Below are 25894 nucleotides of genomic sequence, written 5' to 3' on the forward strand. Positions count from 1 at the left end.
CACCCCAAAATCAGTGTGCCAAAATAGCAGCAGATAAGAAGATAAGTCAGGATTGTGGATTTTCAGTGGCATCAAATAAACAAAATTGGTGGAATTCGGAGGGGAACTCAACTTACAACGTTAAACAGCGAAGCCTGAGTTAGGAGGAAAGTAAACATTTCCATACATCGACCTCCATGCCTTCCAAGGCGTAACATCGCGCAAACTACCAAAATACTCGTTGCTTCTATGATTCGTATACAAACCTCTAGCACCAAAAACTGTTAATTCTGTCGAGTCCATGTAGCCTCGTATTCTTGAAACGAACCCGCCTCCAGCAGAGTAGCCCGCTCCTCCAAAGCACTGCTCCTCATGGCTCTTCTCTTGTGGGTATAGCTGAGCTACACTGGGTTCCTGCTTTGCTGGGTTGTCATCAAGACCCATGTAGCTTCCAATCCCGAGTGATTCCCAGTCGATTTTTTGCAAGAGCCTAGCTGCTCGCTCAGTCACCCGTGACGGATATTTTTCCAATTCTAGTGCTTGCTCAATCGCTAATGTTTCAACTTGTACCTTCAGCTTTTGGAGTCGATCACCAATTCTAGTAGCAACAGCATCATAGAGTTTTCCTCTTGACATGTTCTTGTCTGCTCCGTCACTGATTATATCATCAAAGCTAATGGGATCACCAACAAGTACAGTCACCTGCGCGTTTGCCAATAGAGCAACGTAATGTCTTAAAAAGACCCCAAAAACAAGAATCGTGCAGGTAGATAAGCAAACAAGGAGAACTTACAGTTTTACCAACCCTAGGAAATTTGGCTCCAACGGGCATGACGTTTTGCATTCCAGTATGCACGAAAGGGACAACTATAGGTGTATTATCAGCATCCAATACCAACCTGCAAAATTTATAAGCAAATGCAATTACTTTGCGAACGCAGCCTTTATGCAGTGTCTGCAATGTCCTATTTTGGCATCAAAACTCCATATTGACCTGAAACTAGGACAAAATCATTGCCAAGTCTAGCATGACAACAGTTGCATCACTGATATTTGATGAAATGCAAGAGAATTATTCTCAGGTTAAACAAACTCTCACAAGTGTCCTAGCTAGGGAAAGCAGTAGACACCAGGACTGCATCCATAAAACGTCAGAGACACTTTATGCTCTTCAGCGAGAAACCATAAACAAACATACCATTTAACATAAAGTCATGATGAGCAGAAGAGTCCTACAACTAAAATCGTGATGCAGTTGACTTGTGTTGTGTTTGTAGAAGAGTTCTATGGAAAGACAAATAGAACAACAAAATACAGTGTGATCTAGATCTATTCAGCATGGCATCTCAATCATTGTAGCTGAAATAGATGCTCACAGACTTCATCTAAAGACAGTGATCCCACATAGTAATATATACTTCTACACTGAAATATTTTCACTAGATGGTACTGACATGAGTTTTCTGCAACAAGAGAAGCTATCATAATACTGGGAAAATGACAGAGCAATTATAGAACATTCTCCCTTCATATCCACTGATATATGGGCAAATTATGCATTAGCTAGTAGGGTACTGCAAGGAAACCATTCGAGAGGGGAATATTTACAGCCCGGACAAATGCAGATGATACTATGATTGCAAGTAATCCGGTCAGAGAGGGTCACTAAACAAAATGTTCAAGAGTGCTTATGCAATTAGATTAGATGGTGAAGTACCTTCCAATGCCTCTTTTGGCCGATCCCATAGTTTTCCCACCATCTCGAGAGCGACTACCTTCAGGAAATATGTGAACCCACCCTCCACCATTCAGTTTGGATATAGCCAAGTCCATTCCCTTCAGGAAAAAAATGAAATGTGTAGGGAAAACCAAAAGTAGCTACCTAAAGGGTTCAAAAAAAAAAAAGAAAGCAAAGCTACCTAAAGAACAAACATCTAAAAAACCATAATTTGCATTGACAGGAAGAGAGGAAAATGATGACTCAACAAATTGGAAAAACTACAAACCTTGGTTGATCTAGGTTAGGTAAATCCCCAAGACATCAAAATTATGCGCACCTCTCCCAACTTTACTTGCTACACTAACTGGCAGTGGCATTATGAAATCTCAATATTTTTTAAGAACTTAACTCACTCGCCCTTTCTGAAAAACTACATTGACTACATTTATGGGACCATATCTAGTTATCTCCAGAAGTAATATAGCCATAATGAATTGTCAGACCCATTAATCAAACTCCAACTCTCAAATCAGTAACTAACACAGTAATGGCTGGGGCCATCTGTTATGGAGTCATCAATGTCAAAGGTCCTGAGTGTAATTTATCTCGAACCCAATTGGAAGTACCTAACTTCCACAAACTCTAAAGAATGTAGGTGCAATTATTATAATAAATTACAAATACATTGTTTTTTTTTCATTTATACGAGGAATATAGGTAATACTAGAACAAATTATCATTCAATCATAAGAAAGACAGGTCAAAGTCATATAATTGGAACAAATGATCAATTCAACCATAACAAGATAAAGAAAATTAACTATCCAATTATTCATTCCAGAAACTCAATTTATAAAAATGAGATCCACAAGGCAAGATTCTCAGCAAACTAAACCACACAAAAACACCAAACCATCTAAAACCAGCCAAAGTGAACACCAAACAAATGGTTTATAGAAAAATACCTTCTGATATATCCCATCCCCACGAGAAACTGGAAGCACTTTCACAGACTTGAAAAATGCTGATGTAACTGGATTCTTGAAACATCGATCAGATGCACAGAGTGTCCACCGCAAACCATTAGCATCGAACAAAATACTAGGGGGTAACAGGGAAGCGATAACCAAAGGATCATCCATGGAAGCAACATGGTTGCTGACCTAGAACAGTAAAATGATTCATAAGGTTCATCAATAGATGCAAAAATGTTGCTAACCTACCCCAGGACAACACAAAAGAATTTGACAGACAGAGCCATGCTTCCATGACAATTACTCACTTGCCAATCAGCACCTTTTTTTTTCCTTTAGTTTCTCTTTCTTTTCTCTCCATACTTTTTTCTTCTTATTTCGTCCCACCCCTCTCTGCAGTCCATGATATTTCCCCTTGATGTTCACCTCTCTTAACTCTGCTAATTACTTACAGATTTTTACTAATTGAAATCACAGCTGAAATTGCTTATACTTGTTATAAACTTGAATGGATACCCACCCATACAGGCCTAAAATGGATACAGCAGTTTCTATGTTTGAAATGACAAGACCTGCTAACACATAGTACAAGTTAAGCTCAACTATATGTTAGCTTCATTTTGTACTTCTATATAAGATTCAATATGTATGAAAATGATATATGAAGTGTTACATACTACAAAATGCACCAAGGTCCAAAGTACCTTACCACTTTGGGTCAAACAATTTTAACAAAGTGTTGATCTCACCATGATGTAAGAAGGTGTTGATCATCTCATAAGTGCAAGATGCTTACCGTAATCAAGGACTTGTTCTCTGGCCTATGTGTTACCACCTGTTGCAGCTTCTCTGCACCAAATATCTACAGAGTGAATGAGAAATCAAGTCATTTTTCCCCAATGCATCACCAAGAGAAGGCATATAATTCAAAAATGACAATATTGTACGTACCTGAACACGGTTGAGGCCATGCATAAAAACATGACAAACATTTCCAAGCACAGGAACAGCAACAGCCTGAAGCATGCGGGTCAAGACTGACTCATCTTCTGCATCAATATCCTTGCTCACTGCAATATAGACTTGGAAGGTCAGGCATCTACAACTAAAAGAGGTATTAAACTTCAGCCAAAAGACTAAATGAATGCAGCCACATCTGGAACTATGACCAAACAAATCACAGGAATACCACTCATTAAAAGACCGACACCGTAAACCATATTCCTATGAAGTTCAGACTCAGTAAGACAAATCATGGGACTGGAAACTGTCATAATTTGAGGCCAAAAAGAAAATGAAGAGTTATCTGACTGAACGTCAGATGTGCCCCTACTACACCAAACAACTCCACTTCTTACCATTCCTTGTTCATACTCCACTGAGACATACATGGTACCCTACTACACTGTATACTAACTTAAATGCAAGATGAATACTAGACAACCGGTTAGCTGTATCATTAAAATGTTGCCAACTGGCACCTATTTAGACCCAACACAGCATAAGAAACTTAAGTAATCTACTTCAGCACCAACTTAATGAGAGATCAAATACAGACAGTTAAGCAATTTAATAATCAAAAGGCTACACAGCACAACTTTAGATGATCAAACTGTTACCAAGAGACATACAAATGTACCATATGTTACAAGAAAGCAAAGAACCAAACCAAAATGCAGATATTAGTGTTCCTATGTTACCTTAACACAAATCTGACAATTCATGATCTACCATGCTTCTAGTTATGCAGGTCATGAGTAATCAATTGTGTGATGAAGTCATCCAATATAGTGCTGAAATACCAACAGTAGAAAGTAGAATTGATATGTGTGACTGAAAAGAGAATCTTAATTAAGATGTCAGTTAAGGGGATCACAATTATCATCATCTAACTCCACCATTTACATAACACAATGCGAATCAGACTAACATGCGCTTACAAACTAACAGAATCCAAACAAAGCGTGCCATAATCCAGTCCTCAATCGTCACTATCTTGTTCGAACTGATAATCTGAACTTTGTAAAAAAAACTCTAAATTATCAAACAGTGACGTGTTCTCTCTTAACACTTCTATGAGTACAACATGGTAGTAAAAATGGCGTTCATGATTCTGCTTTCTGAAAAACAAAGAATTCCGTATTCTTGCAGTGCCTAAAATTGGAACTACTTGCACGCTGAATAATAGGCATAAGGACTAAGTAACATAAAACCTAGAAGCAGTTCTATATGGATGTGTATACAAAACAACAGCTATAATATAACAAAACCTCTTTTGCGGTAAAATGTGGAAGATGAAGGCAGAGAATCGCGACGGAATTCGGAGAAGCGATCGAGCCAGCGCTGAACGCTGGAGGACAAGTAGCCGGCGCTGGTAGTCCTCAAGTTCCGGCGGCGGTGATAGTCCACCGCAGCAACTCTGAAACGGTCCCTCAGCCTAAGCTGCAGCGATTTAGCCCCCTCCGCCAACAGGTCGCCTCTGCATTCCAGCCACCGCCCCGCCGCCACCATCTTTCTAAGCTAAACACTGGACGCCGTAAACGGCCAAATTCACATAAATGTGAGGAGAATCAGTAAAATAAAGAGCAGTCAATTGTCTGTAGCTGGTGTTAATGGATCCGCGGATTCTGTGTGTGAGAGAGAGAGAGAGAGACGGCGAGAAGCGTTTAAAAGAGAGATTAGCTAATTGGGGATTGTTGTGCCACTCCCACTCTATATTAGTACTCCTTCCCGCTAAAGTAGCGGATTACTTTATTATATCTAAAATAAAATAAAGAGATATTTATAGGAGTGAATTTTAAAAATAGCCTATTTCTTTTAGTAAAATAAAAAATTACCCATTAAGATAAAAATTTTAAAAATACTCATATTTACCATTTTACCTCTTCAAACACATTTTAAAAAAATTTCGCATTTCACAACATAACCAAAACTTTTTGATTGTGAATTAACAACCATAATTTATTTTGGTTGTAAATTCAAATAGTTGTGAAATTGAGTTTTAAAGTTTGAATTCACAACTAAAAACATTAGTTGTGAATTCACAACTAGCAATAGAGTTGGTTATGAATTCGAGATTTAAAACTTGAATTCACAACTAACACTAGCAATTTAGCCGTGAATTTCACAACCAAAACAACTAGTTGTGAATTCAAGCTTTAAAACTCAAATTCACAATCGGGATTTATTTTGGTTGTGAATTCATAGATCTGATCGTGAATTCAAGTTTTAATTGTAAATTCTAGTTTTAGTTATGAATTCATAAATCAAGTTGTGAATTCTATTTTTTAATATCTGGTTGGTTGTGAATTCAAGAATATTTAGTTGTAAATTCATATATCTTGCCGTGAATTCAAGAATACTTAGTTGTGAATTCATAGATCTAGTTGTGAATTTAAGAATATAAAGTTGTGAATTCATAGATTTGATCGTGAATTCAAGAACATTTAATTGTGAATTCAAAAACATTAATCAATTTTCAATCCTCTAGCCACAAAAAGTCACCAAAAAAGAGAGAGAGAGAGCTATGAACACATTACATTCACAATATATAATTTATTATCAATATCGAGCTGCAGAGCTTTTTTGGCATTGTAAAAATATTGTACCCCACAACTATGTTGAAAAATCAAAAAATATAATGGGGTGTGTGAATAAGAAAAAGAGACAGAAAATTTCAAACCTACGCTAATTCCCAAATTTCAAGGCTACGCTAATCGAAGTTCTTCATATTTAGTGCTCGTTTGGTTTAAATAGAAGAATGGAAAGGGAGTGGAATGGTAACAATAACCATAACTTTTATTGAGTGTTTGGTTTAGCAATGGAAAGGAATCACTATTAAGGGATTCTCTTTCTTTTGTTTCTCCTCTATTTTGAGGAGTAATAAATTGGGTGATTGAGTTAGCCTCAAGTAAAGGGTAATAGTTAACTCATTTTCCAAACCAAATAACAAGTAATGAATTCAATTAATTGAATCTATTTTCAACCTTTAAAAATACCCAACCAAACGTGGGCTTATTCCAACAAAAACCTCACATTTATTCCACCAAAATTCAAGCCTCTGCTAATGAAATTTCTTCTTCATCGCCAAATTTCTTCACCTAAAAGATCCCAAACCAATTCAATAATGCAGCAAAATCCACCATCTCACCCAAGTCCAATTCCACCAACCGAAACCTTAATTCTAGCCGACAATCAATTGCTGAGAATTGATCACAGATCTGAATCGATCAGATTTGTTTCCAACTCGTGATCAGTTCAACAAAATTAAAGAGAAATCTAGGTTATTCTTACATGGAGTTGAAGGCTCTAGCTTGGGTTTGCTCCAGAGGGCGAAGAAGGCTTTCGGCGAGAGCGGCTTGGAAGATATGGCGCAGGTAGAACTGTAAACGAGTCAAGCTACCCGTGAACTATTCGACGTTCGACTCAATAAAAGCTCAATCGATAATTTAATGAACAACTTCTTTAGCTAAACAAGCCAAACTTGAACATGACGATACTCGGCTCGTTACCTCGTTAACAAGCTCGTTAAGTGATTTATCTTAAAAACATAAGATTATCCATTAAATGTCTTACTATATTTTATACTATAATTAGTAATATTTGGATTAAGTATCTAATTAACATCATTTATTTACAAGAAAATAGTAAATATATTACTCCCCCGTCCCAACTTTTAGTATCCAACTTTCCTTTTTTGGCCGTCCCACATTTTAGTATTCATTTCTATTTTTTGGTAAAAGAAGGTGTGGCCCTTACTCCACTTTAATTATTTTAACTCTCACATAAAATGTGGGACCCTTATTCCACCCACAACACATCAATTATTTTATTAAAACCCGTGCCGTTCTCAACTGGATACCAAAAGTCGGGACGGAGGGAGTATATTTTTGTGAATAAAATAACTTATATATTTGAAAATTAACTTATGTATTAGAAAAATAACTAAAATTTTAAATAAAAGTTTAAATTTAAAAAGTTCGATTAGGCTCGGCACTGTATTCGACTCGATTAAAGCTTGATCGATAATTAATCAAACATCTCGATTAGCTAAACGAGCCAAACTTGAGCAATACACTATTCGGCTCGATTACACCCCTAGGCGCAGGAAGTCGATCTCTGATTCAGAGAGAGAAAGGGGGAGAATTTGCCCATTTTTAAGGAGGGGCATTTCGATCTTTTCGCGTAAAAAGTGGGTAAAATTTTATATTTTTATCCTATAGGCTAAATTTTAATTTTGCTATATGAAATAGGCTACTTTAATATATTAACACTATTTATCGTACATTACACTAACTTTCAATAAATTTTGATTTTTTCCACGATTTTTAAAATTTGAAAATAAATACACTATTTTTCATTTTTTTCTAATTTTTTCACCCATAAATATAAGCTGATTTTAGAGCTTTTGACTTAAATTTGTTGACACCTAAATTAATGCATTGGCCACCTTTATTATCCGTCACGCTTAGAAATAAAAAAATCTAAGACAAAAGTCCTAAAATCAGTTTATATTTGGGGGTATTTCGTACTCGTGAAAAAAATTACAAAAAATCTAAAAGTGGTGTATTCTTTTTAAATTTTAAAGGTTATGGAAAAAAAAAACAGAATTTGCTGAAAATTTGTATATTTTAATAAATATCTTTAAAATAAAAAAGTGTGAAATAAAATTTTTAATTCAACAATATTTTAAAAAGAATCTATATTTTTACATGGAACGAGGGACTACTTTTTTTGTTTTTTGTTGAGTTACAGACTATCTATTGCAATTAATAAGACAAGATTTCACAATAAATTCAATAATAATAAAATTCATTGAATTGGGTATAGACTTATAGTAGAGTTGGTGGTGGCGGCGGCCCAGACTAGTAAATATCTTGGTGGGTACGTAGCAGATGACTGACGGCAAAGACTCGCGATTCCAATGCTATCTTACCTCGCAAGAATAGGGAATTTTATTTAATTATTGCTCCATTTAACTACCAACTTAAGTCCAATTTGACTGTCACTCCCTTTGTCCTATGTATATATAGGTTGAATTTATTATTTAATGATGAATTAAAATTAAAGTAAATTAAATAAATATAATAATAATTAAATAAAAAATATTATGCTTTTTGTCCCGCTGAAAAAATGAGTCATACTTTTTTTGGATTGTCTTAGTGAAAGTGAGTTTTTTTTTCCTGGTAAAAATTAGAGAATTTATTACTATTAATAAATAAACTAATTACACTACTCCCTCCGTCCCATGAAGCATGACACACTTCTTTTCGGCAAGAGAATTAAGAAATTGGTATTTTGTGTGTTAAGTGTGGTAGGTGAAAAGTGAAAATGTGAATAAATGATAAATTTTTTGTCATTTTTAGAAACGTGTCATGCTTCATGGGACATACCAAAAAGGAAACTGTGTCATGTTTCGAGGGAGTATAATTTTTCTCAATTATCCTAATGTAATACATGAGGACTGTTGGGATGTTGCCACATGTAAAGGGGTTTTATAATTATTTTTTATTTTTGTTTAATAAGATAGTAGTAAACATGACCATAGTTGTAAGGTGAACCATGGTGAAGCACGATTTTCAATGTTAGATTTTGTTAATAATTTAATTTTCTATTTTTCAATTTACTTTTACAATATATTTTGAAATTGTATATTTATATTATTTTGAGTTTATGTTAACAACAATTTTTATTTATTAGGAAATGTTGTACTTATTTTTTTAACTATGGATAATTAAGCACTTGTAATTATGGTTGTGTAATGATAATATAAATAATTAAATGTACATATATATGTATATGTATGTATTCAGTTTGTAGGTTAAAAAAAATGAACTTGAGATACATAACATTGGACATTAATTACTCGTAGTGGAGATAATGAAAGTAGCCATTATTCGATTTTATAACTGTATTCAGTTTGTAGGTTAAAAAAAATGAACTTAACATAGGACATTAATTACTCGTAGTGGAGATAATGAAAGTAGACATTATTCGATTTTATAATTGGTCATTCGAAATCATTCGAAATTAATTCAAAACTAATATACGCTCATTCGTGCGATGCACGACGGACATCAAAATTAAGAGATATTCAGACTCTAAAATTTAAGGAGGTTGGTAAATTTTAAATAAAAATATCCTTAAATTTTATGAAAAATCTTTTAATACACATAATTTTATGAAAAATCTTTTAATACACATTCTTCATAATGTAGGGGATTCAAATATTATATGAAAATTATTTACACGCCTAGTTTATATATGGATTGGTTATTGTGAAAATTATATTTTTCGTAAGAATGTCAGAATATTGTATTGAATTTATAAAGTTATTGCATTTTAAAAATATATATATTACAAAACATATATTGTTAGATTAAATAAATATAAATCATATGTTCAATTCTCCTTTTTTTACATGAAAAATAAATTACAGATCTATGAATTTATCTTTTTTTTATCTATTAGATTAGAAAATTCTAAAATAAACCAATATAAATTCCTACACCAAGTTGGATTAAAAAAAAAAGTATTAAAATTAAAATTCATTTAAAACTCAATTGTATATCATTAAATTTCATATTTTTATATACAACCAATACGAAATAATCTATTGAAGTAATCCAAACATACGACAAAACATATGAAGATAATTAAATGCACTATGGTCCGTATCTCTCTACACTAATAACAATTTAAAAAAAAACCATAAGTATAACACAAAAAGAAATTATGAAAAACTCATGCAAGTTTAAAACATGAAATACAGTGAAAAAAATAAAATAAAATAAAATAATAATAAAAATAATTGCAGTCTTGCATAATAAAATGTACTCCTTTATAATTTTCATAAGGGTTAAGTATCAAATAAGCCCCTAACGTAAAGACCCTTATCACTTCTGGCACCCTATGGCCAAGGGTGTGTCAACTAAGTTCCTGAAGTACCTTATTTTCTCTAATCAAGCCCCCCGACTTAACGGAGAGTTAACACCGTTAACTTTTTTTATTTTTTTATTTTGTTGGTGGTGGGACCCACACCTTCTTCTTCACCAAGCTTGTCGGAAACTCACCTAAAACACGTCGAACAAATTCAGGACATTCCCAATCTCAACAGGAAATCAGCTCCGTTAGGGCGGCATCCGACGATCTTGGCCGGAGAAACCTCTCAAAAATAGCCATTACAAGAAACATGGAGATGAGGATTGCAGTGGCCACGAACCTAAACGACACCGCATTGACAGAGTTGTCAAAGCTTCTCCACTGATCCTCCCTTTCCACGCTGCCGCGGCCGGCGCCGGTGTTGTCACTTCGCCAAAACTCGGCATTCCCATTGTAGAATGTTATCTCTCCAAACCGCTCCCCTCTCTCTTCACCAACCCAGAAAAATCAAGGAAGGAAACACACGAATCACACAAACCACATTTTCAAGATGTGATTTTTATTCATGGGTTTTGGGGGTTTTCAAATTTCAATCAGTTAAACAATTGAGAAATGGACATTTGAGTTTCTTGTGTGGTAGAAGACAAGAAACAGAAAAGGGCCGGAAACACGCCGAACAAATTCAGGCCGTAGCTGGAGCTGTGGTCGCCGGAGTGTCGAGAGGCAGAGGCGATGCCGGTTGGGTTGTCTAGAATTGGGGCTAGGGTTATGTGCGACGGCGCTGTTGGATTCACGAAGAACGGCTAGCTCGTCGGGTTGTATCAGAGAGAGAAAGAGAAGGAGCGGCTGTGGGGGAGAAAGATGAAGGGGTGGATTAGGTTTCCGGCATGTTTCCGACGAGTTTCCAGCGAGCTTGGTGAAGAAGAAGGTGTGGGTCCCACCACCAACAAAATAAAAAAATAAAATAAAATAAAAATAGTTAACGGTGTTAACTCTCCGTTATGGTAGAGGGCTTAATTGGAGGAAATTAGGTACTTCAGGGGCTTAGTTGACACACCCCTGGCCATAGGGTGCCAGAAGTGATAAGGGCATCTACGTTAGGCTATGATGCACGGATTCTTCAAAAATTAGCATGTACGGCGAATCGGATTATTTTAGGGTGCGATTCTCTCGAATTCTCGTCGGATTCGCACCCGATTCGCCATGTGGCGTATCTTTTAAAACAATTTATAAAAATAAATCGGATTCGCAAATTCCATAGGTGAAATTCACGTATCTCGTGCACGAAAGGCCTACACAAGGTTATTTTGATAATTTTATTTTCAATTATGACTTATATATTGGACTAATAATATTTGAATCGTTATATTGTTGCTCAATTAACTTATATAATTGAAAATGCTTAACTTTTGGGTAAAATAAAATGTAAATTACATATATTTAATTTAAGAAAATTTAAATTGTATATATTTTATAAGCATTATATATCATAAAATTTTAATAATTAGATGTATCTTCGCCGAATCGCACCCTATAATTTTTAAAAATCCGTATCCCCGTACTCGTATCGTATCGCCCCTGCATCCGCACCCCGTACCTATGCAACATAGACGTCAGGGGCTTATTTGATACTTAAACCCTTTTCATAATTTCATAAAAAATTTTATGCAAATAACAAAAAAGATGAAAAACTAACTTCCTTTATAAAATAAGAGAGAGAGAAAGAGATTAGTTTTTTTAAAAAAAAATTGAATATCTTCTTTTTATTTTAAAGTTTTTTATATACTTTTATAAATTAAATTAAAGCTCATGTCATGATATTTAATTTGATATGTGTATTAAAATTTTAATCTTGCAAAGAAAAAGAAAAATAGAGAGAGAGAGAGAGAGAGAGAGTGAGTTGGTTAGAAGTGAGAGAAGTTGGTTAAATTTAGAGAATAATGAGAGAGAAAATTTGGCGGTAAAATGTTACCGTTGTACTGATATTTTATATTAGTATAAATTAGAAAATTGAATTTTAATTTTAATTTTAATTCACTTATTATTTCATGAATACACATATAATTAAATACATTAATATACTAAAGAATAATTTCTTAAATCATATGCCCAAAAGAACTACCTCACTTATGGTGGGACGGAGGAAGTATATTTTTTTTTTTGTAGAAATAAGCATATATAAATGAGACAATCCGAAAAAAGAAAATAAAAAAGTATAATATACTCCCCCGTTCCATTTTTTTTCACAAATAATTAAAAGACTAATGAGCCAACCATCTATTCTCTATTTATACCTACTTTTACTAATCCTAATTTATTGTTCTCTCCACATTTGTAATGAGATCTAGGGAAGATATATTTTTATATAAAAAATACTAAAAATATGACGGATGCATGGAATATATATTTTTTGTATCATAACTTTGTTAGCCCACTCAGCAGTAATCATCCTATTCCTCTTTATCATTTTAGATTTGTTTCATTTGCCAGTTTAATTAATTAGTTTTGATTTAATATGAACTTGTAATCAATTCGGACTTTTATCATGTTGTCACAATTATCACACATTCACACCTGGCCTAAGATTTAGCAAATTTATTTTGGTTGCTACTTTGTAAATTTGTTTGCCACTTGCTAGTCGGAGTTTAGTGCAACATCCACATTCATAATCCAAAAGCAGTATTGTAATACACGATAAATCCCACTAACCACAACCTTCATGCAGAAGAAAACCCAAGAAAAAAAAAAACAATGTAAATCAAAAACAAAACTCATAAAGGGATTGATCACTCAACAGTCACAGTCGATTCTTGCCTTGAGCTCAGAACCTTAGCAATCTTCTCCGTCGGCACCAACGGAAGATGCGACGCCATCTGCCACCCCTTATCAGCCGCTTGCTGCACAGCTTCGTTGTATTTGTTTGTATAGTAGGTCGCCGTTGGAGCAACAGCCTGAGCGACCTGAGGGAAAAGCGGCAGCTGGTTCAACGAGTGCCATGTGGCAGACGCGTACTGCTCTGCCACGGGCTCATACTTGGTGTAAAGATCCTTTGCAGCAGGTTCATACTTGGCATACACTGTCTGTGCTAGCCCAGATGCACTTCCCACCAGCCCCGTGTTCTTCACTTCTGAAACGACTGAACGAGCTGCTGCAGGCGCCTTCTGAGCCGCCTCGAACGCCTGAGTTGACACCTGCTTCAGGGTTGGGGGGACACGGTTTTGCACTTTGTTTATAGACTCATCCACCTATATAACCAATCCCAACAATCGTAAGCTTTTCAGTAGCAAGAATTTACAATACATGTGGAAGTGATAGATGAGATTGACAGAATTGGAGGATTATAATCAATCCAACTTTGCAGTGATAGATAATCATCCAATTGGATTAGAGGACGGGTCAAGTTAGTTATCTATCACAGTTGACATTCATCTACCAGTTGCAATCCAAATCAACCAAAAGGTTTTATGATTATGCACACATTCATTTTGCTCGACTTTGATCATTGATGCCATCCTCTGTTATTAGGCACATACTCATTTTACTTGATTTTATTGACTAGACTAGATTAGTATAAATGAATTAGTTACACTGAGTTTTTGGGAATTAGATTTGCTTGATTTTGATTACTAGATTAGTAGAAATGAAAGATTTCAATCCAGTAGTAATCCCCAATTCTATCACAACTATTAAAACAAAACCAAAAATTCATATTCAACACCAAATAAGTCACATAAAATTCAAAACTTTGTCGCCATCAATTAGAGGAAATAAACCCTATAAAGCATCCACCAAAAAAAATGAAGGATATACCTTGCGATCAACGAATCTGAGGACATCAACAGGGACGCCTTGATATTTTTGGTAAACCGGGCCGACGACGGTCTTAACGGTGCCCTCGACGGTGTCGACGCCGGTCTTCAACGGGCCCGAATTCTCCTTGGCGTAACTGTAGAGTTTAGCTGCGTACATCAGCGCGTGTAACGACGCCACCTGCACGAATTCGAAGTACTTGAGCCTCTGCTCCTCCTCGCTCCCCTCCTTCAAAACGAAACACAACCAAATCAATCACAAACTCGAACCCCGAAGAAATGAAAGAACAATAAACATAATTTTTTTTCAAAAAAATCGAGAAAAACTAATTTGATTTCTTACAAGAAGGGGCTGTTGAAGGCTGTTGGAATCTGCTTCGGCCATGATTGATTGCTCTAGTAAACAGAGGGGTGCGAATTGCGTATGCGTAGAGGAAAATGTGATGATTGAAAGGGTGATAGTTTTGAGAATATTATAGGTTAGCGTGAGTGGGAGTATATATAGATATAGAAAACGGTGGTGAGAAAACGTTGACTACTTTGGGGTTAAGGAAGGAAGCGTTACTTCTAGAAGAGTAGAACGCGTAGTAGTATGACGGTTGTGGCGTCGTTTTGTTTAGGGGGCTAAGTTAACGGCACGCACTACTCGATCCATGTCACATTTTGGAAATGTGGCCCAAATAGTTAAATCCTTTTTGGCCCAAGAAAACTCCAACCCTGCCCATCGTTTATGTCCCACAGATATATTTTCATTATTACATATACTTCCTACATTTATGATTGTATTTTGATGTCTTGTCATTCTAAGAAAAATATTATTGCAATTAGGTAATTATTATCATTATTTTATTATTATTTCATATGTTAATTTCACATTATTGATTCCTTTAATGATTTTTTCTAATATTGAAGAAAAACGTAAATGGTTGTACCCGGTTTTAGAGATGAGCATTCGGTTTTCCGTTAAATTTTTTACTAAAAAAATCAAATCAAATCAAATTTATATTCAGTTCAAAAAAATAAAAACAAATAGTATTGAATTAACCGTTTCGAATAAACTGAAATTGTTAAAATTAACACCTAACCAAACTGAAAATTACCGAACAAACCGAAAAAAACCGAAAAACTCAAAGAAAAAAAATGAACAAAAAAATAAAAATAATAAAATATGGGATGTGGAAATTGGAACTGTGCGGTGCAGATTTTACTTTTAAGCTAAGAACTTAGAAAATTATCATTAAAATATTATATATATATATATATATATATAGAGTAAAATTTTGAAGTAGCCAAAATGAAGCATAAAACACAATTTATGGCCACACATTGAAAAAACACAAATTTTGGCAAATTTTATTGATTTGGACGTTTTTACCCTTAATGAGGCGGACCGGGTAGGATCAGGCACGCGAGTCACGGGCCGGGTCGGGTTAGGCACTTATGGCACTATTAGTGCCATAAGTGCCAAGATTTTACTTTGGTTTTATTTTGGATTTCCGTTGGCACTTATGGCACTAATAGTGCCATAAGTGCCAACGAAAATCCAAAATAAAACCAAGTAAAATAATCATTTTGGGCACTTATGGCACTAATAGTGCCATAAGTGCCATACGTGCAGCACAAATACAGAAACAAAAACATCATTTAAACCCTAAATGAAACATCTAAACCCTAAATGGATAATCTAAACCCTAAATGGAACATCTAAACCTCAAATGGATAATCTAAACCCTAAATGGATAATCTAAACCCTAGGGGGAAGTGTACACTTATGGCACTAATAGTGCCATAAGTGCCATACATGCAGCACACAGATCAGATCTGTCATGGCTGAAATCGAAGGAGGCGGATATCAGATCTGCCGATGGAGGAAGCGGCGCAACGATCAGATCAGATCCACCGCTGCCGCCTCATTAGACCAGATCTGCCGCCGCCGCCTCATCCTCTACTCCGACGAATTCTGCCCAGGCGGCGCGCTGGAGAAAGAGAGAGGAGAGAGCGGCAGCCGCTAGAGAGAGAGAGAGGGAGGATCTCCTCCACCACCGCCGTGAGAGCTCCGATGAATTCTCCAAGCTCGGCGCCGCTGCCGCGCAGCCGCTGGAGAGAGAGAGAGAGAAGGAGATGAGAAAGAGAGAGGAGTCGCTGGGAGAAGGGTAGAATAGTCATGACATACAAAAGATGGCCAAAATTTATGTTTTTTCAAATGGTGGACAAAATTTGATGTTGTATGTTGAATAGGGCCACTCGGCCCTATTGTTTATATATATATATATATATATATATATATATATATATATATATATATATATATATAGGGGTGAGCTATCGTGAGAGCAAATCTTAAAATAAGAAATAAGAGCAATTTTTAATGTATAAATTTTATATAGAATACGTATGAATTCGCTGCATAAAGGTATGAATTGTGAAAAATAAATTTTTGCTACCTTTGGGATTCGAACTCAGGACCATAGATCCATCCAACAGGATTACGAATCAACCGTAGATCTTGATGATCTAAGGGCTGAAAATGATTCTTATTTTATATCTTAAGAAATGCTCTTATTTTAGCCCTTCCCTATATATATATATATATATATATATATATATAGGCAAAGGTTCAATGAAGAAGGCCTAAATGTAAGAAAGAAGAGAGAAGTAATCTCATCCGTTGATCTTATCTAATCTAACGGACATGATTTGTTCACGCCATGTTCAACGGATTTTTTCGTTGAACATATGGGGGGGTCGAAACCCAGAACCCCCAAAAATATTGTATATGTTCACGAATGTTCAACGAAAAAATCCGTTGAACATGGCGTGAACAAATCATGTTCGTTAGATTAGATAAGATCAACGGATGAGATTACTTCTCTCTTCTTTCTTACATTTAGGCCTTTTTCATTGAACCTAACCCTATATATATATATATATAGCGCTCCAGTGAGACCCCCAATTTTTCGTGTAACATGAGGACAATGAATAAGACATATAATACTAATGAACAAAACGTATATCTAACGAACAAGATATATATACTGATGAAAAATAAAATTTAAAAAATTGGTAATGAATAAGACATATATACTAATGAACAATGCAGTATATACTGATGAATAACAAAATTTAAAATATTTTGCTCCCTCCAGGATTCGAACCCTGCGAAAAAAAATCTCCCTCCAGATTCAATATCAGCTATAGGATTGATAAAATAAACGCACCAGATCATACCCTAGATCTCACTAAAATTAGGGGGTCTCGTTGGAGCTGTCCCCTGTATATATATATATATATATATATATATATATATATATATATATATGTATATATATATATATATAGGGGCGCGCTCCAGTGAGACCCCCTATTTTTCGTGTAACATGAGTACAATGAATAAGACATAGGAGTATAATACTAATGAACAAAACACATATCTAATGAACAAGATGTATATACTGATGAAAAATAAAATTTAAAAAATTCGTAATGAATAAGACATATATATTGATGAACAGGGCCGTATATACTGATGAATAACAAAATTTAAAATATTCTGCTCCCTCCAGGATTCGAACCCTGCGAAAAAAATCACCCTCCAGATACAATATCAGCCATAGGATTGACAAAATAAACGCACCAGATCGTGCCCTAGATCTCACTAAAATTAGGGGGTCTCATTGGAGCGGCCCCCTGTATATATATATATATATATATATATATATATATATATATATATATATGGTAGTGCTATTCAATGGACTTCCCTTAGTGTATAATATAAGACTAAATCATCGCCTTATATTATACAAGATTGACGGCTAGATTCTCATTTTAGTGTGTTGTATAATTCATTTAATAAAGTCAATTATTCATCATATTTGGTGACATAAGGGTATTATTGACATTTGAGTTTGATATTCCAAATCTTTTATCATATTTGGCTCCCGCAAGAACCGGCGCTCCTCTTTCTCCTCCCCCATTTCCACCTCCACCAAAAAACTCCCCGATTTGGTGCCGCCGCAAAGCCCTAATCAGGATCTAAACCTCGCCCACTACCACGATTTCAAGGCCCTCAGCGCCATGATCCACCACCCCTCGCCGCCGCCGCCTCAGCTCTCGTCGCTGCAGCTTCTCACGGGGCTGGCATCTACGTCGAGGGGTTTGAACTCCTTCATGCCGTCTCCGGCGGATCCCTACCCATCGTCGGGGCTGGGATTTCCAATGGCGGAGTTCAAGCCGTCTTCTCTCAACTTCTCGCTGGATGGGGTCGGGATCGGCGGCGGCTATGGAAGCTTCTAGGGGGTTCTGGAAACGAATGGGAAGCTTCTGTTTCCGTTTGAGGATTTGAAGCAGCAGGTATCGTCCAACAATGCTGACCAAAATCGAGATGATAATGATAATTCAAATGGATACTGGAATGGGGTTATAGGCGGTGGATCATGGTAAATTTCATCCGTGGAGTTATAATAAATTATTATATCTATTAGTACATTATTTTTTCTTTGTGGGGGCGGTAGGGTGGCTTCTTTGGATCACTTGGGTGAATACATGAATTATTTCAGAGAGGTTAATGAATTTATTTTTGTGTGTAGTTGGTGGATCACGTTTTGTTGTTGACCTTATTAATGTGCTATTATTTAAATACTTGTATTGGTATGATTTTTTTTTTTCTGTGAACACTAAATGTCTTAAACCATGCGATTTTGATGTTGAAAATGTGAATTACGGATTGTAATGTTGACATATTCACCACATGAATAAATATATTTATTGGTATGAATTTTTTGTGGATATCTATTATTTGTGTACATGTTTTGGCAAGGTTTTTTTATGGAGTTTGTTATGGGTGTTATCTAATTAGCATGAATATTATTGTTGTTTGTGTTAATGAATTTTAATTGGTATGTACGTGTATGTTTTTTTTATTACATACAGAATTCGTTCATTATGGATTTACTGTTAATATATTTTAATGAAATATGCAAAGTTATGAAATCATATTTGGCGAAAATTGTTGAAACTTTTATATATTTTTTTTGTAGGATATATATGAATAAATATAATTATTGGTATGAATTTTGTCTGATATTCTTTTATTTGTATACATGTCTTAGTTTGATTTTTTAATAGTTATTAGGAGTATATCAATCAAATAGCATGAATCTTGTTGTTTAACTGAATGAATTTGAAATAGTTGTTTAGTGAATTTATTCCATATCATACATAATTTGTTCATTTAGATTGTCTGTGAAGAATACAGTATTAAACTATCTTGTATAGCTTATTAGTTTAAACATCTATATCATATATTATTATTTGTGAGATAAATTATGTTATATAATTTTGTTTGTTGCTCATTATGGTTTTTTGTATTATTAATTTGATTGTGTCGTATGCAGGAGATGCTAGAAAGAGGAAGCATAATGGCACTGAACCAAGTAATGTGGGCGTGGTGATTAGAGGAAAACACGTCACAAGTGTTGGTTAACTACAAGCAACAAGTAATCAAGCCGGAGAAGAATTACGCCTCAATGTTTACCAGGACCACACCATGTGCACTTGTGAAAGGAATTGCAGAGATGAACGACCTCCAGCACCATCCAAGATCTCCCAGGTCGACTTAGCTACTGGGCAAGCTGGGATTCGAAGATGTTCTAGATCTGACCATTCAAGATCTCCCGGGTCGACTTAGCTACTGGGTTTTGGATGCATTCGATATCAGGCGCTGCGATGTTATTTTACCTAATGGGCAATCTCTTCCAGTGACCGAGGACGACGTTCAACGGGTACTAGGCTTTCCAAAGGGACCTAGAAGAATTGAGTAGATTATATTCATACGTAATTGATAAAGTTGTTTATAGAATAGGTGCAAAAAATCCGTCCATATATTAACATGATTGTAGGTAATATTGTATTCCTGCATATATAATAATATTCATACTTACTTGCTAAAGTTGTTGTTAGGTCCGGAGGGTCTCGAATAGGTGTATGGGGGAGGGGGGGAAATACACATATAGGCTATTTTTCAATCGAAAGCAAACTGACACAACCTTTTTGAGTTAAAAGAGTTTTAGCAAGACTAAGGTTGGCGATTGATACTGAATACTCTTCAGTAAGGAGTTATCAGTTAAGTCAAAGACTTTAACTGATACACGTTAGGCTTCAGTCGAGTTTGTAAAACAGAGGAGTAATATGAATCTCACTGACTATCCGAAGATTTATCAGTTCGACTAACATTACTGGCAGCGAAAAACTTTTCTTTCGAAATAGCCTTTGTGATTAAGTGATCGTTGTCAAGATTTAAGTTCCACTTTGCTATTAATCAGTTTCAGTTGATAAAACGTTTGAGCACAGATAAGAAAGGTAAATACTAAAAACGATAAATAACAAGGGGATTTTTATGTGGTTCGGAAAACACTTCTTACATCCACGGTCAGTTGATCAGACTGACAACTTCACTGGGCATGTGCTTACGGGTGCACAACAAACCTAGACAGCTGAAGATCCTATCTTCAGTACCAACACACTGGGTTGGATTTCTCACTCTTAGATTCACTAAGACAAAACTATGCATTTTCGCAAAGACTAAGATCTCTTGGAGTCAAAACACTGGTCTGAACTCCTTACAACTCAAACTCTCGATTCGGTCGGTTGAAAAGAGGTTAAAAAACTTGCCAACTAGATTACAAAGAACAGGTTCTCTGTAATCAGTTATACCTAGGCTTTGGATATACAATATTTACCTAAGTTCTAGGAGAATGTATGTAATTAGCAGTGACTGATTTTTAGCTTTGTGATTCTTTTCTTCAATTCAAACTTTGGAATGGCTTTGAATGCTGAGTGATGAATTCGGCAGCGTTTCAGCTTATGTAGTTGAATCGGTGAAGATTGAAGTGATCCTCGAACTCTATTTATAGGAGACGTCTTGAATGGATCCGTTGGTTGAAATGGTTTTCAAGAATTCTTCCGTTAGAGAGTAATTTGAACTTGGGCTGAGGCTTCAATCTTCGAGGTTCCTTTGTTTGGTGAGAACGGCTACTTTGAGAGCAGGAGATAGGACATCTCTGAAAAGGTAATCACCAAAAAGGAAGGGCCTCTGCAGAGAAAGGACGATCCTGAGATCTCTCCATTTAATGCGGCTGTACTTCTAGAGTGTGTGGCTTCCTTTAAACTTTAGAGGTTCAGTCCGAAGAAGAATGTTTAACTGATACTTGACTTTAGTATCAGTTCGCTAAATCCACGTGGCTCGCATTAAATAATCAGTCATAACTGATTCTTGGACTGGTTAGTCAAATATCAGTATTTAAATTTGCTTTAATCGTCACATCAGTCGGCAACTTCAGTCTTCAGTCTTCAGTCCTCCGGCTTCAGTCTTTAGTCTTCAGAACATCAACTAAACTAGAAACGAACTCTAACACTCGAGTTCAAACAGTTCTAGTCTATTACAAGTGAAACCTGTTGATTTTGGTATTATCAAAACTAGGATTAGGATATTTCATTAAGTTCCCAACAGTTGTTCATATGATAAGTGCAAAAAATTCGTAGATATAATATTATGATAGTATGTAATATGGCAATCCAAAACAATTCATGCAATCAGATTATCCCAAAACGTACATAAGCTAAAACTAATTCATGCAATAAATGAATTAAAACTATATCTGTTGCATGAATTATTTTTTATTTATGTATGAATTTTTAACGAATCCAATAACAAAGAAAAAAATCTTTAACGAATCCAATAACAAATTATCCTAATATATATAATGAGTCCAATACCGAAAGTGGAATATGTCTAAAATGAAATGAATTATAGAGTATAATTGTATGAATTTTTATAAATATTAAACAAATAATACATATATTTATTTTGTTAGGTCCGGAGGGTCTCGAATAGGTGTATGGGGGGGGGGAATACACCTATAGGCTATTTTTAATCTTAAATCAGAGGGATCTCAAGATAGAGATCAAAACGAAACTTTACACGTAAACTTAGACGCCTGTTAACTGAAAGGAGTTTTGACCAAATATGATTGACGACTGATACTGAAATACTCTTCAGTAAAGAGTTATCAGTTAAGTCACTGGAACTTAACTGATGCACGTTAAGGCTTCAGTCGAGTTTGCTAAAACAGAGATGTTATAAGTCTTCCCGACTATCAGAGGATAGATCAGTCAGACTGATAACATACACAGCGAAAATAACTTTGTTTTGTAATAGCCTTTGTTGCGCACGTTGTTAGTCTTAGGTTTCTCTTTGCATTTAGTCAGTGTTCAGTTTATCAATGGAAAGAACACAAGTAAGAATGTAAAACTGAAAGCTGTAAATAACACAGAGATTTTTACATGGTTCGAAAAACACTTCCTACATCCATGGTCGGTTGATCAGACCAATAACTTTACTCCGTAAGTGCTTAACTGGTGCACTGCAAACCTATCCATGTGCTTAGCCGGGTGTACACAACCGAATCAACTGAAGATCCAATCTTCAGTACCAACACTTCACTCGCGTTGGATTTTCCACTCCTAGCATGAACCTGCACTGGGATCTCACGGAGTCAGAGTACCTTCCTGAACTCCTTTTCAACTCAAACACTCGATTCTGTAACTCGAAGGGAGGTTTGAAATCTTGCCAACTAAACTTCAAAGAACAAGTTCTTTGGAGTTAGTTTTGACCTAGGCTTTGGGTAAACAGAGGTTTGCCTAAGGTCTAAGAGAATGTGTGTAATCAGCAGTACCTGATTTTTGGCTTTGGTATTCTCTTATTCGATTCAAGTTTTGGAGAGATTAAGCTTTGGCTAAGAAACAATTTTGGCAGAGTTTCAGCTTATGTCGTTGAATCGGTGAAGATTGAAGTGATCCTCGAGCGCTATTTATAGGAGAAGTCTTAAATAGATCCGTTGGCGGAGAACGTCTTCAAGATTTCTTCCGTTGGAGAGCTTTTCGAATTTGGGCTGAGGCTTCAATCTTCAAGGTTCCTTGTTTGGTGAGAACGACTATATTGAAGAGCAGGAGATTTGACATCTCTGATAAAGTAGCTACCAAATAGGAATGACCTCTGCAGAGAGGGATGATCCTGAGATCTCTGCATTTAATGCGGCTGTACTTTTAGAGTACGTGGCTTCCTTTGAACGTTGGAGGTTCAGTCTGAGGAAGAATGTTTAACTGATACTTGACTTTAGTATCAGTCCGCTGAATCCACGTGGCACACATTAAGTAATCAGTTCCGGACTGATTCTTCAACTGATACTTCAGTTGGTAACTTCAGTCTTAAATCTTCAGCCCTTCGTTCTTCTGTCTTCAGTCTTCAGAACAACAAACTAAACTAGAAAAAAACTCTAACACTTGACTTCGAACAGTTCTAGTCTATTATAATTGAGGCCTATGGATTTTGGTATCATCAAAACAAGGATTATGATATTTCAATGATTTTCCAACAATTTTCCCCTTTTTGATGATGCCAAAACCACACAACAGTTCTAGACAAACAAAAGACTGAACTCAGAGCACAAGTTCTAAAATAGGGTGAATACTATTCCCCCTTAACAATAGAACCTAAGAAACTTGTACTAAGAGAAAGAACACAACAGTTCAAACACAGAACGAGGAGAAAACTGAAAAACATTAATCAGAGCCTAGACAAAGAGTCATTATCTTCAGGTTGAGGTCAAAAGAAGTTCTTTTCATTAAAAGTAAGACTGATGAGACATCAGTCGAGGTAGAGAGCAAGACTTACAAGGGAGTAAAGACAAAACAAAAACACATGGGAAACCCATGGACTCCAGCAGTCTGCTTGGCTGCGCCTTTGAACTTCTTGATCTTCATCTTCAGTCTTCATGTTCCTAAGCTTGTTCCATTCACACTTGTTTTCCTTTGACTTGAGGTCTTTACTGGAACGTCCTCTTTGCAAACTCTGGTGATCCTTTTGCTTTACCATCTTCAGTCAAGAAAGAAGATACAGGAAAAACCTTTGAGAAGGTTTCTCTCTGACTTCCTACTTTTCCTCTTTTTGGCAACATAAAAAAGAGAGCTGATGATGGAAGCTATGATCGGATGGGACTTCAACTCCGACTCTCAAGCACTTGTGGGAGGACTTGAGAAGAGGATGAGTCCAGAGATGCAGAAGAGGAAGACGCCGGTGGGGAGGTAGAGAGATGAGAAGGGAGACGTAGAAGTGAAGGAGACGGAGAGATAGAGAAGAGCAGTGTGAAGAAAATGAAAGTATGCATAGCATCTCTGAGATATCCATGTAATGCGGCTATGCATACGAACCTGAGGGAGAGGGAGAGAGACAAGGAATGGGAGTGAGGAGGGAAATGAAAGAAATGTATGACAAGCCTGTGGTGAAAGGAGTAGGGCAAAAGGCGGTTTGTCATACATGTAGGGAGTGGATGTGAGGAAGGAAAATCGAATCAGTGGTAGTCGTGAGGACTAGCACTGTCGATGTTGTGCCGACTGACAACGAGCTCCTGCTTATTGTTGTTGCTCCATATGGAAGCTTCACAAAAAGGTGAGAAGCTTTCCTGAGAACCATGTGAAGTCCGTCTTCTTGAGACAGGTACTTCAAACCATATGGGCCGGGCATGAGGATGGAACACACTCTCGTCGCTGGATACAAGTGAGAATAGAGCAAGCTTTGACGTCGGAGAGACGTTGAGATCCAGTGGAAGGGTCCAGTGAAGACCAAGTATGTCAGCGTCATTCTCTCACTCCATGACTTTACAGTCATTGAATTCTCCTTTTGTCGGAACAAAATTTTTCTGCAACTTTAGAAAGATTGAAAATTTTCTCACAATGAAGGCTGTGGAGAGTTGTTAGTTGATGCAGAAAATAAGTGAAGATATCAAGGTATAAATACACAAATTTTACCAAGAGGAAGATGAAAGAGTTTTTCGAAAACTGTGCCTAAAATATTTTTGAAGTAAAAATTTACGTCCGCCGTCACTGCAGAGGACAGAAGCTTCAAAAGGTGAGAAGTATCATTGCATTATATCATGTCAATGAGATTCTCAAGAAATTTGGTTACAGAGGCAAAAGGTTGGAAAGATTTTTAGAAAAGATCAGGACAAGTTAAATAAGATACGAATTTTCCCATTTGAAAAGTACTTGTCCTTCTCGAAAATTTCATTTTCCAACAATCAGGTAAAGATTTTGAAATAAACTGATCAGTCAGAGAAAACTTTTGAATTCAAACAAAAGATTCTTAACTGAAATAACTGATTTTCAAGAGTAAGTTGAAAATACTTACTACTCGACTGATCATTGTAGTCAGTCGATACCACTTGATCCTGGTTGACTTATCAGGATGAGTTTCCTTCAGATGAGGACTTGTCTTCAGTGCTTTCTACGTCAGCGGTCGTAGAACAACAGTTGTTTGACCACCTAGTCTGCATGACTGTTTGAGAAGATCTTCAAACACATCATCACTCTTCTGGGTTGATGAAGCCGATCCTTCCACATAGATCGTTGAACCTTTCTTCTGGAAGAGCTTTGGTCAGCAAGTCTGCTCTCTGAACTGCGGTCGGAATCCATTC

The 25894-nt window shown here is 36.0% G+C and overlaps 2 protein-coding genes across 2 annotated transcripts; both read right to left on the reverse strand.

Moving 5' to 3' along the window:
• Positions 1 to 36: 36 nt before the first annotated feature.
• Positions 37 to 5382, reverse strand: LOC130996865 (uncharacterized). The gene is made up of 7 exons (XM_057922134.1): positions 4944 to 5382; positions 3625 to 3743; positions 3470 to 3535; positions 2665 to 2862; positions 1697 to 1815; positions 773 to 878; positions 37 to 681 (listed from the first exon to the last, which is right to left on the reverse strand). Exons 1-7 carry the CDS (start codon positions 5182 to 5184, stop codon positions 121 to 123), a joined length of 1410 nt encoding a protein of 469 aa, XP_057778117.1. The 5' UTR covers positions 5185 to 5382; the 3' UTR covers positions 37 to 120.
• Positions 5383 to 13198: 7816 nt separating this feature from the next.
• On the reverse strand, positions 13199 to 15021 carry LOC130996876 (REF/SRPP-like protein At3g05500). The gene is made up of 3 exons (XM_057922155.1): positions 14707 to 15021; positions 14365 to 14592; positions 13199 to 13799 (listed from the first exon to the last, which is right to left on the reverse strand). The coding sequence occupies exons 1-3, from the start codon at positions 14746 to 14748 to the stop codon at positions 13341 to 13343; spliced, it is 729 nt and encodes a 242-aa protein (XP_057778138.1). The 5' UTR covers positions 14749 to 15021; the 3' UTR covers positions 13199 to 13340.
• Between the last annotated feature and the right edge of the window lie 10873 nt (positions 15022 to 25894).

The sequence above is a fragment of the Salvia miltiorrhiza genome, chromosome 8, assembly GCF_028751815.1.
Source record: "Salvia miltiorrhiza cultivar Shanhuang (shh) chromosome 8, IMPLAD_Smil_shh, whole genome shotgun sequence".
NCBI classification, from domain to species: domain Eukaryota; kingdom Viridiplantae; phylum Streptophyta; class Magnoliopsida; order Lamiales; family Lamiaceae; genus Salvia; species Salvia miltiorrhiza.

What these genes read in the sequence shown, in the direction of transcription:
- LOC130996876 (XM_057922155.1), bottom strand. Translation starts at nt 14,748, where the DNA reads ATGGCCGAAGCAGATTCCAACAGCCTTCAACAGCCCCTTCTT. An exon ending in GCCTTCAACAGCCCCTTCTT is followed by an intron (nt 14,593 to 14,706) that starts GTAAGAAATCAA and finishes TTCGTTTTGAAG; the next exon opens with GAGGGGAGCGAGGAGGAGCA. An exon ending in TCAGATTCGTTGATCGCAAG is followed by an intron (nt 13,800 to 14,364) that starts GTATATCCTTCA and finishes TTGGTTATATAG; the next exon opens with GTGGATGAGTCTATAAACAA.
- LOC130996865 (XM_057922134.1), bottom strand. Translation starts at nt 5,184, where the DNA reads ATGGTGGCGGCGGGGCGGTGGCTGGAATGCAGAGGCGACCTGTTGGCG. An exon ending in AGAACAAGTCCTTGATTACG is followed by an intron (nt 2,863 to 3,469) that starts GTAAGCATCTTG and finishes TTACTGTTCTAG; the next exon opens with GTCAGCAACCATGTTGCTTC. An exon ending in GCCAAAAGAGGCATTGGAAG is followed by an intron (nt 879 to 1,696) that starts GTACTTCACCAT and finishes TAAATTTTGCAG; the next exon opens with GTTGGTATTGGATGCTGATA.